Source organism: Protopterus annectens, chromosome 1.part1 (assembly GCF_019279795.1).
Source record: "Protopterus annectens isolate FY-2018-M chromosome 1.part1, PAN1.0, whole genome shotgun sequence".
Taxonomy (NCBI): domain Eukaryota; kingdom Metazoa; phylum Chordata; order Ceratodontiformes; family Protopteridae; genus Protopterus; species Protopterus annectens.
In genome coordinates this window covers 1,248,339,306-1,248,356,463 of record NC_056726.1, presented here as the reverse complement: position 1 = coordinate 1,248,356,463, position 17,158 = coordinate 1,248,339,306, and the positions used below count along the sequence as shown (strand labels likewise).

Below are 17,158 nucleotides of genomic sequence, written 5' to 3'. Positions count from 1 at the left end.
GAACATCCTCTTTCATCACTGTAATGTACTTTATATTTAGAAAGCCATTAAGAGAGAAAAATATGGAATACACAATTTCAAGGAAATAACTGATCTGGTACTCAAGAAAATTAGCTGTATTTGTAGATGACATTATTTTGGACTTGATAAATCTGAAAGGGGGTGTTTTGATACTATGGAACATTTTAAGACAATTTCAAGTTTTTTAGGCTATAAAATAAATGAAGATAAAACATATGGTACAGCAGGAAACTATGTACCCACACAAGAAATTACTTATATAGGGGACAGCTGCGGTGGTGCAGCAGTTAGCATTGCCACCTCACAGCAAGAGGTTCTCTGGTTCGGTCCTTGGCTGGGGTGCCTTCTGTGTGGAGTCTGCATGTCCTCCCTGTGGTCATGTGGGTTTCCTCCAGATGCTCTATTTTCCTCCCACATCCCAAAGATATGCTGTAGGTGGTTGGACACTCTAAATTGGCCCTAGGCATGACTGCATGCATGTGTGTGCTTTCTGTGGAAGGTTGGGTGCCAGGCTGGCAACTCAACACCGTAAAACTCCACTGCCAATCATGAGTGGACAGGTGATCTGCTGTGGTGACTCCTAATCAGGAAAAGCCAAAAGATGAAGAAGTACCCATACTTATGTGGGCATGATACAATGAAGTATTTAGTCACATGGATTAAAATAATTCTGATAGTACAGCTAAGAATATGGAAGAAGGAGCTACACAAAACTTAATTAAAAAACTGAGAAACTGGAATCTCGTGATTATAGAGATGAAAATTAAGATACAAGCAGTGAAAATGTTTAAGTTTACTTAATCTTATATATAGGTGAGACATATTTTTATCAAGTAGAAGAAAAGTTGTGGATCATAATTATTAAACAGCTGAAGGAATTAAATAGGGAGGAGAAGAGGGCAAAGGTTAAATGGAATAAGTTTATTCTCACCACAGAGCAAGGTAGTTTAGGGCTGACTGATTTGAAAGGATACTTTAATTTAAGACTGATATTATATATAATACAAACAGAGTCTAATAAATCCAAGTGGAAAGAGAAACAATGACATGGGGGGCTGAGAATAAGGAGGGAGTAGGATTTTAGATGCAGGTTCTTAGGGAGAATAATAACTATAAAGGATATTATTTTCATAAAGTAGCAGAAAGCATTCTATGAACTAAGCCAACACATGCATGAATAAAAGAGATTTTACTAATAGGTATGTTTAGATGAAGGGGTATGAAGAATAGGCAAGAGGATGCTGGAATGTACTGGAGAAAATTAAAAAAAGAATCAAAAGCAAAAGATACCTTGAGGGAGTAACGTGAGAGGGAAAGGTAACAGAATGGGATCAGGCTAAGCAGTTCGAACCGCAAGTTAGAGACTTCCATCCACATTGAACTGCAGAATATAAGTTTCTGCACAGAGAAAAGGTTAGGGTATGTGAAGGACCAGCTCTGGAAGAGTTTTTAGTTGGGTATAGAAAAGAAGGTGTTATTAAAAAGAGATAATAAGTATTGTGCTTAGAATATTGCATAAGAGCTATTAGAGTCAACCAGAGGAGGTTAAGAAACAGACTTGGAAAAGTCAACTTGACAATGGAACAACTGAAGGAAATTTACAAGGCTTCCAAGTATGCAACAAAGTCCAAAAGGTTTAGGCTCTTTGCATGCAAGTGTTTGCACATGTATTTCTATACACCAAAAATTCTTGAGTTTTTTTTTCCTCAGGTAGATAGCAAATGCTGGTGGTGTGAGTAGGAAGAGACAGGTAATTAGGAACACGTTTTTTGGGAAAGTAATGCATTGGAAGAGGTGTAGAAAAATTCCTACAGAGCATTTGTGCAGAAATGTTGGGGAAACACATGGCTGTACCTCAAGCAATGATTATTTTGAGTTGCCAAGACATAGTAAAGCTTTATTAAGTTTAATGTTACTAGCGGCCAAAAAGCAATTACTAACAAAGGGAAATGAAGATAAAAAAAGAAAGAAAACAACTGTAACTGAATATTGTAAAGGAGATAAAGAAAGAATGTTGGATCTTTAGAAAAGGGAAGGAATAAAGTTTACAGACATAAATGTAATCTGTGGGAACAATGTATGCAGAATAATGTTCAGCAGGAAGAGAAACATTAAAGAAAGGACAGGAAATGAGCAAAACATGTAATACTGGAGTGAAAGAAAATTGTTAGTATGAAATTATACAATAAAATGACTTAATTATTCAGAAATGTGCATACAGATTGGACAACGCAATCAGCTTACCAGTTGTAAATTGAGCATTCCCCTAAACTAGAAGTTCTGGTCACAAATCATTTCCTCCATGCTGCTAAGGGAAGAATTCAGACTATTAATTCAAAGCATTAAAAATAGTTCCCCACCATTAAAGATAAATACATAGAAAAAAGAACCTTATTGCTCTCAGTAACAGGAGTACTCCGACCAACAGCTCCATGGACACAGACTACACAGAAGTACCTTATTGGAGTCCTCACTAGCCTTAAAAAAGTAGACATGCAGGCTCTGTGTAGAAGGCACCTCACTGGACTCCTCAACAGCTTAATGAAAAATGAATACAAACACACTACACAAAATGACTCCTCACTATATTTGAAAAAAAACTTCAATGTACTGTGCAGTCATTCAAAGGTACAGGCTTAGCATATGCACAGCACGTGTCCTAAATGGCAAAGACTAGCAAATAATGGCAGGGGAGCACTAAAGTCCATTTATACAATGACATTACTTACAAATGTAAGCTTTTTTTTTAAATACTGTCATTGTGTAATAACAATAATCCACAACTGTATGTGGGTAATGCAGGATTTGCATATGGTTGTTTTTTACTCACTTGGGCTTTGCCCTCATGATCAACCATGCCAGCTGTATGAAAATCCCGCATTACCCAAACCTAGTCATGGATTATTGCTAATATATATATATATATATATATATATATATATATATATATATATATATATATATATATGTGTGTATATTGCATGACAATAACAATAGAAACAGTCTTTATAGTTTGTTTTACTTTCTATTAATGCATATATACCCATGTTGCAACTGAAAATGTGATAATTTAATTAAGATACTTAAGAAAAAAGCTGTCATGTGAATATACCAAAACATTGTGGAGATGGAAACCTTACTGTAGAGCCAGTTACAGACATAGAACCTGCTTGAATATGGTCAATGCTGACTGGGTTAAAATAACCAATGTGTCTGCAGAATGCAAGTTAGAGAAAAGTTGCACATCATGGGCACAAACCTGTAATGTAAGGCAGTAAAATATGTTCTGTAGGTGAAGTAGTACTTGGTAAACAGGACATACCATGTTTTTGTTATGCCTCTTTGTTTTTCCTAATACTCATGTGTTTCTAAAATTAATAATAAACAAATTGTTTGTGAAATGTGCTATCAAACATCTTAAAGTATTTTCTGTCTTCTAGCTGACTGCGGCCAATGCTTGTTTCAAGCATTGCATGTGTTCTAGTTTACGGCAGCCAATAAATGGCAGATGTCTGGAAGCATGAACACTGGACTCTCTTTAAGTATACCAGTATGCATAATGGTGGTGCATCAGGCAGAAATAAACAGTATCATCATTTTTATACAAATGTTTTAACAACATACAGAAAACAACAACTCGTACAGGAAGTTATAGACTCCTGTAAATCATCATACTATTTCACCTGTATTTCACTCAACACTGTATTCAGAATTTTCCGTACCCCCCCCCTTATGAGATCATATACATCATCTGCTATACAACTCCATTCTTGTGTTATGTACCTTTCTTTTGATTTATTTTATTTCATATATCTTTACGTTTCACAGTCCATCTAATGCATTTATGATTGACAAAAGCATGTTTAGTTCATAGAAAAGATGCATCATCCTGATTGCACTAAATTTTAAGTAAAAAAATGAAGTGCTGGTATTGACAACATTTATTTTTCTCTCTTTCTTTTTCCACATTGGAGGGACAGTACTGTGGTCTGATGGTGTATTTGTGGAGCAGCCACAGTTTACTTCAGGAACTTGACAAAATTCAGCTAAATTATTTCCAAAGTGGTCAGATCCAGGTGTAAGTTTCCATTTAGAGCAGCAAAGAATACTGAATGCACCATGAACGTATGCAAATATCAGTGTTTTGTGGCTATAGAACCAGAAGTGTGCAGTGCAGTGCTACTCCCAAGGTAATTTCATCTTCATACCTTTCATTCTTTCTTGATAAACATCATCAAAATGTTCACTTTGTGCCACTGTGAAATGGTTCTTCCAATCACCAGAAATGCCTGTTGGAAAACAGAGAGAAAGCACTTTTAAACATCATTATCTATTTAACAGATATCTGGTCAACTCACTGAGAATAAAATGTTTCTTGTAAAAAAAAAATTGCTGAGAGTAAAAGATACAGACTGAACAGAAGGGCACAGGAAGAGGTGCCACTAGGAATCGTCAAATTACATGTGGACAAAACTCCAGCCAGATGAACAGCCAGTTATAGCTTTATCTGTAAGTAAAACATAATAAAATGCTTCCTTTTCAGGGTGGGTCAAGTGCCCTGGACTACCCCATGTGGGGCTCTCTGCCTTCAACTCCCCCTTACTGATGTATACTAACTCCAGTGGGGCACAACCATGGAAAACAGTGAAAACTACAGCAAACTGTAAATTATTGTTGGTTTTGTAAAAATAAATTTCTAATAAGAGCCACAATGAATAGCATGCAGCCTGTCCAGCTATAACGGACAAGTTGCACTGTCATCTGTAATTTACATTCGATCACCAGCAAAAAAGCTACAGATTCCACTTAAGTTACATGTCCTGCCCCACATAAACACACACACACATCCATTCTCTTCTCAAAAGGCACTATCAGGATTGTTATTCCTCAATATGAATCGTAGAAGCATATGCAGCACACTATCATATATACATGCAGACATTGCCCTATACTTCCCTGATATATTAGTCAGGTACTTGGTTAAAACCAGATGTAAAAGATGAATAAATTCACCCACCAGGCTACAAATCGTAAGAATGTATAGAACAATCTTAAAAGGCAGGGAACTTATCAATTTTTTTTAGAAATACTCTTCATATGACTCCCCATCCCAACCCTGTTCCGCAGTCTAACAACACAGAAATGCTAGGAATCCTTCACGAGCACAAACGTAGAAAACTAGAAGCAAGGACCAATAAGCAGTACAGCTTTCGCCACAGAAGAGACAACTAATAAGCCACAGGGTGCAAAAATTTAATGAAGTGAAGCGCTTTTCGTCTGCTCGAACAGCAGACTTCATCAGACAAAATTAATGTGCTGTTAGTTACAATTTATACTTGTAGTAACATCCTCAACTAACTACAATTGAACAATTGATTTAATTAAAACATCAATTAAGCAGTCAATTAGAACACTTAAGTAAACATACTCATTATACTAAAACCTCGTAGAATTAACCAAGTATTTAAAAACCAAGTAAAATTGAATTGAATAAGTTTGATTAAAATCGATACCCCACACAGCTCAAAATAAATCAAATGGATGCATGAATATAACTGTACTAAAGTGTAAAGAATATACAATTTAAACAGCTTGGGTAATTTCATAGTATTTAGACTAGTTAGCACTAGGTACTGTTTAGCAAACTAGTCTAAATACTATGAAATTACCCTGCTTCTAACACAGAAATGCTAATATCTCAATTAAAGCTAAGCACTAAAAAAAGCATTTGCATAACAGCCCTATACAACCCCCCCCCCGCCCCGGTTAACAATATTAATACCAAGAAACAAATCTCATACTGGATATTTACCATCAAAAAATCTAATACACACAGATACCCCACCTGGAAAATGAACAGTTTAATTTCACTTAGCAACAGCCAACAGTCTGTAAAATGGCAACATACATTATCAACTTTCCTTCCTGTAGGTACCCCCCAAGGACTGAAAGCTGGTCAACTTCTATTTAATATATTTGTAAACATGCAACACTCAGTTACTAAACGCGCTCTATTGTGCAGTACTCTGAGGACTCCACCCTCCTCTGCTTTGCAACAAGTCATACAAAACTCCAAACAATCACCATCCATTTCCTCAGCTGAATGGTGGCTAACCAATGAAAGCCTGTTTTTAAACCCTAAAAAAGGCAAATCAATGTCATTTTCACCTAAAAAATTCACTGCCCTGAAACATTCTTTTAATATTACATCAAACAATAACACTGCACTAGAAAAGGTAACCCATAAAAAAAAAAAAAAAAAAAAAAAACAAAGTGGAGTTTCTCTGATGGTCTAACCCATACCTCAGTAATATTACAAGAAAGGCCATTGCCCAGTCCTACCTTATTCTGAAACTCTTATATGCGTCAGTCATACTTACAAACTTGCAAATGACATAGCAAACAAAGTCACAACATAATAGCAAAATTTGCTGCAAACCTGTTATATAGGAATCACTGTTGTCTTATAATAAAACTAGAATTGCTAAAAGTACCACAGCACATAATCTATACCCAGCTAATCAAAGTGCATAATTTTATCTACTACCCCAATAGCTGTCTCTCCATAAAAATCATCCTTCAGCAGTATTTACCATGTAGAGAGACAAGCTCCAGTCAAAAACTTCTTCTGGCCACCACAAAGTCAAACAATATTGGAGAAGATGTTCTCCATTCTAGTTATGTCAACAAACTTTGAAACAAGTGGCAGCTTCCACTAAAATAAATAAATTAAAATGCTTCAAACCCAAATTAAAACAAAATCTGACTGACTCCTAGCTGTGTTTATTTACCTAAGACGCTAACAAGGATAATGTGGACCTTCAAGCCACAACCCATGGGTTATAGACAACTGACGTACAAATCACAAGACATTGCACCACTGTACTATCTCATCCCCATTTGTGTCCTAATTATTCAATTTTCCTCTCCTTAACCTAACTTCTCATTTTTTTCTTCTCATGTATTCCTACTATCCCCTCTCATTTTCTGTTTCCTTGAAATCCCCTCTACTCTATCTCCCTTTCTTTCACCTTTAAGATTAAGTTACACTGTTTTACTTTTAGGTAAATTGAATAGCAGCGACAAAGATCTTAATATTAATACAATGTTACCTTAAAATTGCATGCATTAGATCATTACTCTATACTGCTTTTGTTTGTAGTATTTCATTAGATGTGTTAGACCATTATTGCTCATTGTCTCTATTTTATTGTTGTGTTTTCCTAAGAACTCTATATATTACAACATTACTATGTGTATTTGCATTCTTGCTGTTTGGTACTTTTTCTTCCTGGGCTTCCACTGAAAGGTCAACAAGAGTAAATAAATAAATAAATATTTTGTACCTAAACATATGGCAGCTTACCTGTTTCACATGAACATACTACAGTCATGACCTACATAAATCCAACTTTATGAAATGTAAATAAATGATGCATTTGGAATTGTAATGCAACATTTTACAATGTAACCATCACTGCTACACATATAAATGAAACAATTACATTTTGTGTAGCATTATCTCATAGATAGATATACATCAACCATTTTAGGAAATCAAGCAAATTATTTGCAATATTCTAAATCTACAAATATGACAGCATTTTTATATGAACGATTTTTTTAACACTTTCATTACATTAGCACTTAAGACAAGTTACACATATAGTAATAGAAAATAAAAATCATAGTAACACTTTTTTTCATTTACATGCATTTTATATATATATATATATATATATATATATATATATATATATATATATATATTGATATATGTTTTCTTTCTTTATAACAACTGTTATTCAATCCAGCATTATAAATTGCTCAATTTCTTCTTTCCCTTAAACCTTACGCTTCATCCTGAACATTATTCTGCACATATTGTGGGTACTGATGTTCCCTTGGACAGAATAACTGCAAAAGTAGAAGTGAGTAGTAGTACCAAGGCTGACAGTGAGGTACTGCTGTCAGAGGATGCCAGACTTCCTGTGAAGGGGGAGCTGAGAAGGGCTACAAAGAGAGAGTTAAGACAGGCTCAGCTTTCAGACGCTACATTACAAGGCCTGAGGCAGGTAGCTAGTAAGGCACCTGATTTTCAAGGAAAGGGGGATTCTGTATACTGGGACAAAGGCTTATTGTATAGAGAGTGGACCTCTGAGGGAGAGCTAGCTGGTGAGAGAATACAGCAGTTGGTAGTGCCTAGAGCCTACCATCTGGCACTTCTAGCCATAGTCCATGATATTCCCTTTGCAGGTCATATGGGCATAAAACATACAAAGAGACTTATTATGCAGAACTTCTGTTGGTCTGGACTTTCCAGAGATGTAACAAGGTACTACAGGACATGTGAGCACTGCTAAAAGGTGGGCAAGGCAGGAGACAAGGTAAGCTACTTTGCCTGTGATTGAGGAGTCATTTCAGAGGGTAGCTATGGATATTGTAGGGCCTTGGAGTACCCCGAGCTTCACAGGGAAAACGTATATCCTAGTGGTAGTAGATTATGCTACAAGCTACCCTGAGGCAGTGGCTTTGTCCTCCATTGAGGCAGAAAATGTAGCAAGTGTTTTGTTAGAGGTTTTCAGCAGGTTAGGTTTCCCAAAAGAAATACTGACTGACAGAGGTGCCAATTTCATGACAGACCTGCTGACATGTTTGTGGTAGTACTGTGGGGTGAAGGACCTGAAGGCCACCTCCTACCATCTCCAGACTAATGGTCTTGTTGAGAGGTTAAATGCTACCATCAAGTTCATAGGTTCATAGATTAGTACTAAGCTAATTGCCCTTGTGAGCCATTTTAAGCCTAGCCAATTATCCCTTGTGAGATTCAAACCCTGCACCTTGTGTTTGTAAGGCAAACACCTTAACCATTAGGCCACCATCCCAACCCCATTGTCCCAAGTCCATGCTACGGGCATTTACAGACCAGTTTAAGAGGGAGTGGGACAAATATTTGCCCATCTGTTGTTTGCTTACAGAGAGGTTCCCCAGGAATCCACAGTTTTTTCACCCTTTGAGTTGCTATACGGGCATAGGGCGAGGGGGGCCCTAGATTTAATTCTTGAGGAGTGGGAAGGTGAGTGTGAATCTCACAAGGAGTCCATTGTGACATATGGCCTAAACCTCAAGACAACGCTCAGGGAACTCATGAACTTGGCCCAGGAGAACCTGGCAGAAGCCCCACAGCATAAAAAGGTCTAGTATGACAGGAATGCTCAAGCTAGAGAGTATGCTGTAGGGCAGCATGTGATGGTTCTCATTCCTGTCAGACACAACAAGCTGCAAGCAGCCTGGCAGGGGCCCTACAAGGTGGTGAGAAAGGTAAGTGATGTTAACTACATGGTAGAACTGCTAGGCAGGAGGCAGGAGAACAAATTACAGCATGTTAACATGATAAAACCTTACAATGATAGGGAAGCTCTTGTGCTGAGTATTTGCAATTGATTGCAGGAGGAGTCTGAGGGAGATCTGGAGACTGATATCCTCAGTGAGGCTCAGACTGACACCTCAGTGGAAGGGGTAGCAATGTCCCAGCAGCTATTTCCTACCCAGGTTCAAGAAATCCAAGCAGTGTTACAGGAGTTTGAGGACATGTTCACTGGGAACCAGGGTGCACCCATCTGGTGCAGCACCAGGTGGATATAGAATCCTAAAGGCCTATTAGGCAGGCCCCTTATAGGGTGCTCGAGAGAGTCAAACCGACTCTGAGGGAGGAAATACAGGAAATGTTGGAACTAGGGGTAATTCGGGAGTCCCACAGTCCCTGGGCCTCCCCAGTGGCGCTGGTGCCAAAGAAGGATGGCAGCACCAGGTTCTGCGTGGACTACAGGAAATTAAATAGTCACACATAGTCAGATGCTTACCCCATGCCTAAGACAGATAAAACCCTAGAGCAACTGGGTGGGGCTAAGTATCTTACCAACATTGATCTTACCAAGGGTTACTGGCAGGTGCCCTTGACTCCCAGTGCTAGAGATAGGTCAGCCTTTGTAACTCCTTTTGGCTTGTATGAGTTCACAAAGATGCCCTTTGGGAAGAAAAATGCCCCATTGACTTTCCAGAGGCTGGTAGATCATATCCTAGCAGGAGCAGGAGGGTTTGCCCTTGCTTACCTAAATGATATGGACATCTACAGCCATTTCTGGCAACAGCACCTTCAGCATGTCAGGGAGGTGCTGGGCAGACTACAGAGGACAGGGTTGACCATTAAGCCGAGCAAATGTCAGGTGGGTATGGCAGAGGTCTCCTACCTGGGACATAAAGTGGGGAGTGGTAAGATCAGGCCAGAACTTGCCAAAGTAGAAGCCATTCAGGCATGGCCTGCACCTGTTACCAAAAAGCAGGTGAAGGCATTCTTAGGGACAGCAGGGTACTACAGAAAGTTCGTCCCCAGTTATTGTACCATAGCTGCTCCTCTCACAGACCTGACAAGGAAAAACAGGCCAGATATAGTGTGGCCCACAGCATGTGAGCAGGCATTCCAGATGCTTAAAGAAGCTTTGGGAGGACCCCCTGTGTTAGCCAGTCTGGATTACAGCAAAGAATTTGTTGTGCAGGTGGATGCTTTGAATCATGGGGTGGGGGCTGTACTTAGCCAGATTTCTTCAGAGGGAGAAGAGCATCCAGTGGTTTATCTCAGTGATAGGCTCCAACCCAGGGAGGAATGCTATGCAGCTGTAGAAAAGGAATCTCTAGCCATAGTGTAGGCACTGCAGAAATTTCAGCCTTATCTGTATGGAAGGAAGTTCACTATAGTTACAGATCACAATCCCCTAACATGGTTACACCGAGCCAGCCAGCAAAATGCCAAATTGCTAAGATGGAGCCTAGGATTGCAAGCATATGATATGTCAGTGCAGCACCACAGTGGGATTAGCAGTGCCAATGCAGATGGGCTCTCAAGACAGGGAATGGGGTAAGGTATACTCAGATAGACCTAACCCTCTCAAGCAACGTTTCTCAAGAGTCACTTGAAAAACTAACTTGAGTTCTCAGGGAGGGGAGACGTGTGAAGAACTGAAAGGCTGCCAGCCCAGCCAGATAGAATCTTGTAAATTATTCTATGTGATTTATAAATATTAATATAATCCACAAGCTGGTTTTACAAATGTAAAAAAGAACTGTATGTTATGATTAAACTATATGTTGTACTGAGCTTCAAAAATGTAACTACAGTGCACTCTGCTGGAAGAAAGCTGATAAGTTAAGCATTGTATGACTGTTTGATCTCAAACTCAGAACCGTGATATTTGGACCAGCAAATTCTTTCTATTGTTTTGAGACCAGAGTTAATTGCTAGATTTTACATATATAATGTATTTTATTGCTGTGGGTTTGTGCAGACCGTCTTAAAAAACTCCAGCTCTACTCCGTTGCCTATTGCCTACTCAGAGGCAGTCTATGCCTAACATACAAAGCTATGTCAAACCCAGAGCTGTTGGACATGCTCCACTTAAACAAATCCCAGTTCCCATGAACTACACGCTCTAGGGTCCTAAACCTTGTCACCACAATAAACAGAACATACTGGAGGGATAGATTCCTGTCCCAGAAACTTCCCATACACTGGAACAAACTACCTATCTATATAAAAAAGCTCCTTATTAACACTCTGCAAGAAAAATCTTGATGATTGGATGGAAAATAAGAAATTTACCATAGGGATCACTTCTGTGGCTCTGCTCGACAGGGGCACAGGTAAATAATTTTCTTGGGTGGCGAAAGCCAGGGTACCTTTTTGGCTAGGCTTATATAGGCCTTAGGGCCAATAACCTAGTACCTACCTATGAACGTATGAACCTATATATTATTCTCACAAATTCCATTTTTTTCTAAGTAATTTGCCCCTTTGATTTTCAAAAAATCCCAGTTCCAGTTCTCTTATCTCTTTTACAATACTCAATACTTCATACATAGCTGGTGTAGATTTTGATTTCCATTTTCTAGTAAGTGCTTTTTTGACAGGGAACAGAATTAAACTTAATAATGTTTTACTATGTCTAGATAATTCAGATCATGTATCCCACCTCAAAAGAATCATTCCTTAGTTACAGACGTTTTGTCCCCCAATATTTCTGCCATAGTACTCTGTAGGGAATTGTTAAAGTCTGTCATTACACTATCAAAAGCATATTCCCTGTTGTGTCTTTCTTCCACATCTTACATCCAACATTTGCTATCTACCTGAGGAAAAATCCTTTGAAGTCTGCTTGGGGTACAAAAATACATACGCAAACACTTCCCAACAAAGATCCTAAAGCTTCTGGATTTTGTTGCATACTTGGGAGTCATGCATATGTCCTCCCATTCTTCCCTTCCTTTTCCAGTCTCTTTTTGCAATGTTTTCTAGTCTCCTCTGACTCTTATAGTTATCATGCGATTTTATATGTACTGCTAATCATCCCTTTTTTAACAGCAGCTTCTTTTTTAGATTTGACTAAAAAGTCTACCAGAGCAGGTCTTTGACTTAGGATTTCCCTATCCCTTTCTCTTTGCTTATACTCTGAGATTAATCTGTCGTAAGGAAGGCAGCTCTGAGATTGCAGTCCAACTGTCTTCTTTTTCTAGTCCCTCTCTGTTACCTTTCCCTTTCTAGTTATTTATTCCCAATACCTTGGTTATTTTGCCAGTTTTCGCCAGTAAATTTCAGCTGCTCTTATCTATTTTATATGCCTCTGGTTGTAGTCTTCTCAACTGGCAAAATATCTTTTACCCATTCCCTTGTTGGCTTTGTTTCTTAGGAACACGTGATAAATTAGCATATGCATGCCTTTCAAATGCTGATGAAGAACAGTAACATTTGTCTATACTTCATGTTTAGGTTCGATATACTCTTTTCACATGAAACATTTGATACAATGTGGCTTACGAAACACACAAAAAACAGATATTGTCAAATCCCTGTATATATAAAGTCCTGAAAGATGGAAGCATGGATATTTAACACACAGAAGCATACCTCTAAACTGTTCAGATTTTTGCAGAATGTCCAGATTTTTACCTCATATTTTTGTTCTGTTCCACATAAAATTTGTGGTTTTCTGGAAAATCACTGAGGAGTGAAGTCATTAAATAATACTAAATAATGTTTTGAGTTTCAGATGTCATCTCCTTCAGAAAATACATAATAATGCATTCTAGCAACTTTATATGTGTATAGGAACAATATTTAAACTCTGTCCTTATTTTGAGGCCTTTGCCCTCCCCCCATTATTTCAGACTTTGTCCAGATTTCTTGTGCAAGAGGTTGAGAGGTATGACTGATTCTAGTTTTTACTTCCTCATTCAGACTTCCCTTTTCATCCCCCCTCACAGATATCTGAAGCTGTTAACCTGTTTCTTTATTTTCCATTTTATCTGAATTTTCAGATTCTTCTGATTGTCCCCATTTGTTGCCATTACAATTGTCTTATCTACACACAGTTTCATCCCATCTGCCTTCAGCTTTACATTGCATTCCCCTACAATTTGCTAAAGTTCTTGCTCAGAGTCTGCCTGTAATGCCACATTGTCTACATACACCAACTTTGTTGATCTGTTCCCTCCAACCTGTTTGATAATGTTGTCCATCACCAGTATGAATAGCAGATGTGCACCCACTCCCAATGGGAACTCCTCTGTAGGACCAAACACTGCTCGTACTTGAGTCATTGCGTGCTTGTAAATAGCTTGCACTAATTCTACTAATATTTCTGTGACTCTCAACTACCACAGGACTGCCCAAATCAATTTTCTTGGAACCTTTTCATATGTTTTCTCCAAGTCTAAGAATGCCCAGTTGGACTCTTTCCTCATTTCTAGCTTTTTTCTAAAGTACCTGACTCACTGCAAACATCAGGTCAGTTTTGCTGCATTCTGATCTGTATCTGAACTGTTCATTTCCCATCTTACTTTCTACTAGTCTGCATATTCATTTACCAATCACCATCTTCAGAACTTTCAGGCAGTGTCATAGGAGTCTGATAACTCTGTACTGCCAACAGTTGCAGATGTCCCCTTTGTTCTTGAACACTGTCACTAGTATGTTTATACTGCAGTCATCTGGGATATGTCTTTCTCTCCATACAGCAAAAAGTATCCTTATGAGCCATTTCTCCCCTATCTCACCCAGCATCTTAATAATATCTGCTGTGACCTCATATGACCCTGCTGCTTTCTCTGACTTCCTTTTCCTTAGTGCTGTTCTTACTTTTTCTGTGATGGGCTCTTCCTCTTCTCTCACTGTAGGCTCTGTCTGGGGCAGTACAGCTTCTGTGGGGTTTATTATATTCAGATGCTGCTGGAAGTACTCCTTCCATTGGTCTTTGATGTTTTGTGGACTGGTGAGCAGGTAGTTGCTGGCATCCCTCACAAAGTGTATCTGACTATCTTCTTTATCTTTCTGTCTTTTGCCTTGTAACCTGATAGAGTTTCTTTGTGCCATCCACTGAGTCACCTTCCAGAAGTTGGTAGAGTATGTCTCATGCCTTATTATATTGCTATTGCAACTCCTTTCTTAGTTTTTGTTAGTCGACCAGTATTCCTTCCTAGCCTGGCCTGTTTCTCTACCTCTCACATTTTCCAGCACTCCTTCTTTCTTTTGATGACTTCCTGGACTTCTGCATTCCATCACCAGCTCTCCTTGTGTACCTTGTTTCCTTACCTGGCTCAGCTGTATAGATGTTCTGTAGCCCTTTACACATGCTGTTTTTGAGGTGCTTCCACTCTTCGTCAACTTTACCTATTTATTTGAGGTACTAGAGCTCTGAGTAATTCATTGAACTGCTGTGATTTCTCAACTGTCAACTTCTAGGTCTTCACTCTTGTCTCCGTTGACCTCAGAGCCTTCTCTGACCACTGCAGCTGATTCTGGCAACTAGTGATTTATGCTGGGGGCCACCTATTTGACTGGGGGTGAGTTTGCAATCACTGATTCTACTCCAATGCTCTTTCTTTACTAGGAGGAAGTCAACCTGAGTTGCATGTTGACTACTTTTGTATGTAATCTTGGGACTGTCTCTCTTTCTAAACCATGTGTTGGCTACTGTCAAGCCATTTGCCTGACTGATGTCTAGAATGGCCTCTCCTTCTTTATTCCTGTTGTCCCATCCAAGTGAACACAGGCAGTCCTCATATCCTGTTCTGTCTGTCCTGATATGTGCATTCAGCTTACCCATTATCAACAGCAATTACTGTTGTCCTGCTGTATCTAGTAGGTCTTGCAGCTGCTGTCTGAATTCACTCTTTTCCTCACTAACACAACCCTGCTGTAGGGCAGAGGCTGAGATTATGAATACTGCCTTATCATTTCACTGGAGCCTGATTGCCATGAGTTTGTCACTAATTCTGATGACATTCCTCACTGTCTTCTGAAGCCACTCCCTCACCTCCTGAGTAGTAGACTCTGGATACCAAGCCAAGTAGCTTTGCTGCACTGCTCTTCCACTTTGTTTCCTGGATACATAGATGTCCAGCTTCCTCCTCACCATCATGTCATCTATTTCCAAGCTTCATCCTGTCAGTGAACCTACTTTGAATGTGACAATTCTTAGTTCATGTTTGGGAGGCTGATTGATTTTATGTCCAACTTTCACTCAAGAGATATCCCAGGTAACCCAAGCTGAGGAGCTGAACACCAGCCAGCCCACAGCTTATTGACCCAGGGCTGCTGGCATTTATGGTGGGAACACACTGTCCAATAGGGGCACATACATCCCTCTCACCTTTAGCATGGGATCCTGACACAGGCCATAATAGGCTGTGTCCTCATCTCGCTTATCACCAGCAAATATTCATGCCCATATGGGTGACATTAGTCAACATGACCAAATCATTTAGAGCCATATTTTTACATCATGAAGGAGCACACCCTGCCTCAGCACACAGCCTCTGATCTGTTTCTCATATCAGAAGAATACTGTGCACCACAGTAGCTGTAGTGGTTGGTTTATACTACTCTTCCTCCTGTAGAGCTAGAGTCTGCGCTGCTGCTTACAGCTCTATTCTTAGTTGAGCTCTTTGAGATGGAAACACTCAGCATGTTTTTTTTTTTTTTTTTTTTTTTTTTTTTTTTAGAGGAACCCCACAGAGACACAGGAAGAATATGTAAACTACAAACAGGTATTGGTAGGAAGTAAGGATCGAACCTTGTAACTTTTACATGGGAAGCAAAGATCTTAATTGTTATGCCAAGTGATCTTTAGGTTTCATATCCTTCATAAAATGCATGGTAACACAAAACCTCTCCTTCAAGCAACTTTTTAAGTTTATAAGAGCAATAAACTTTGTCCCCATTTTTGGACCTTGCCCCCCCCCCCCCCCATATTATGAACTTTGTCCAGGTTTCTTGTATTAAGACTGGCAGTAGCAGGGGAAAAAACAGATTTTCTTTTCTCCATTGCTTATCTTGAACAGCACTGATGTACTATGTAAGTATGGAAACATAAGTCCCATACACACATGCAGTACATTAGAAAACAAGGAAGAACTTGCAACATTGAGGAAGAACACTACAACACCATTATACAATGACATTATTTAAGAAAGGTAAGCAATTTTTTTCTTATATAATTGTCGTAAAATAGCAGTAACCCACTCCTGAGTATGGGTAATGCTGAATTTAACCATGGTTGGCTTTGTTTGATCACTCAGGCTTTACTGTTGTGTTCAAACAAAGCCAACTGTGGGTAAATCCAGCATTACCTACACCCAGTTTTAGGTTATTGCTTATTTTTTTATTAACATTTGGTTACAGGGAAAGTTGAACTGGGCAATAACCTGAGTTTATCTGAGACCCAGGGAGAAAAGTTCCTGCATGTTATATGAAAGCAAAACAGTAGAATACAGCAAATATAAACATTCAATATGGATTGTGATTTTTACAAATACAATAACATAACAGAGTTATAAAGCTTGTCAGTTTTACAGCTATAGTAAGATTGTCTAGTGAGGCAACCAAGCTTAGCTTGTTTAAATTAGAAGTGAAGAATAAAGATGGAAGCAAAGGTGAGATAAGCAGGGAAAATGCATGAATTCAAATGACAAAGAGATCACTGGTTAACTGAAAAATGTTTATTAATAAGCTGACAAACAGTGCTAGTGATGAGCAAAGACTGGTTAGCAAAGAAAAGAATTATGTGTATACATGAGAAAAGAAAGT

At 38.8% G+C, this 17,158-nt stretch overlaps 1 protein-coding gene across 1 annotated transcript in view; it reads right to left on the bottom strand.

The window, feature by feature from the left end:
• Positions 1-3,071: 3,071 nt before the first annotated feature.
• Positions 3,072-17,158, bottom strand: part of LOC122809670 (sulfotransferase 2B1-like) — a 387,708-nt gene continuing 373,621 nt past the window's right edge. Inside the window, exon 7 of the mRNA XM_044081338.1 lies at positions 3,072-4,310. Within this exon, the coding sequence (XP_043937273.1) occupies positions 4,201-4,310 (110 nt within the window). The 3' untranslated portion in view covers positions 3,072-4,200. The remainder of the gene's footprint in view (positions 4,311-17,158) is intronic.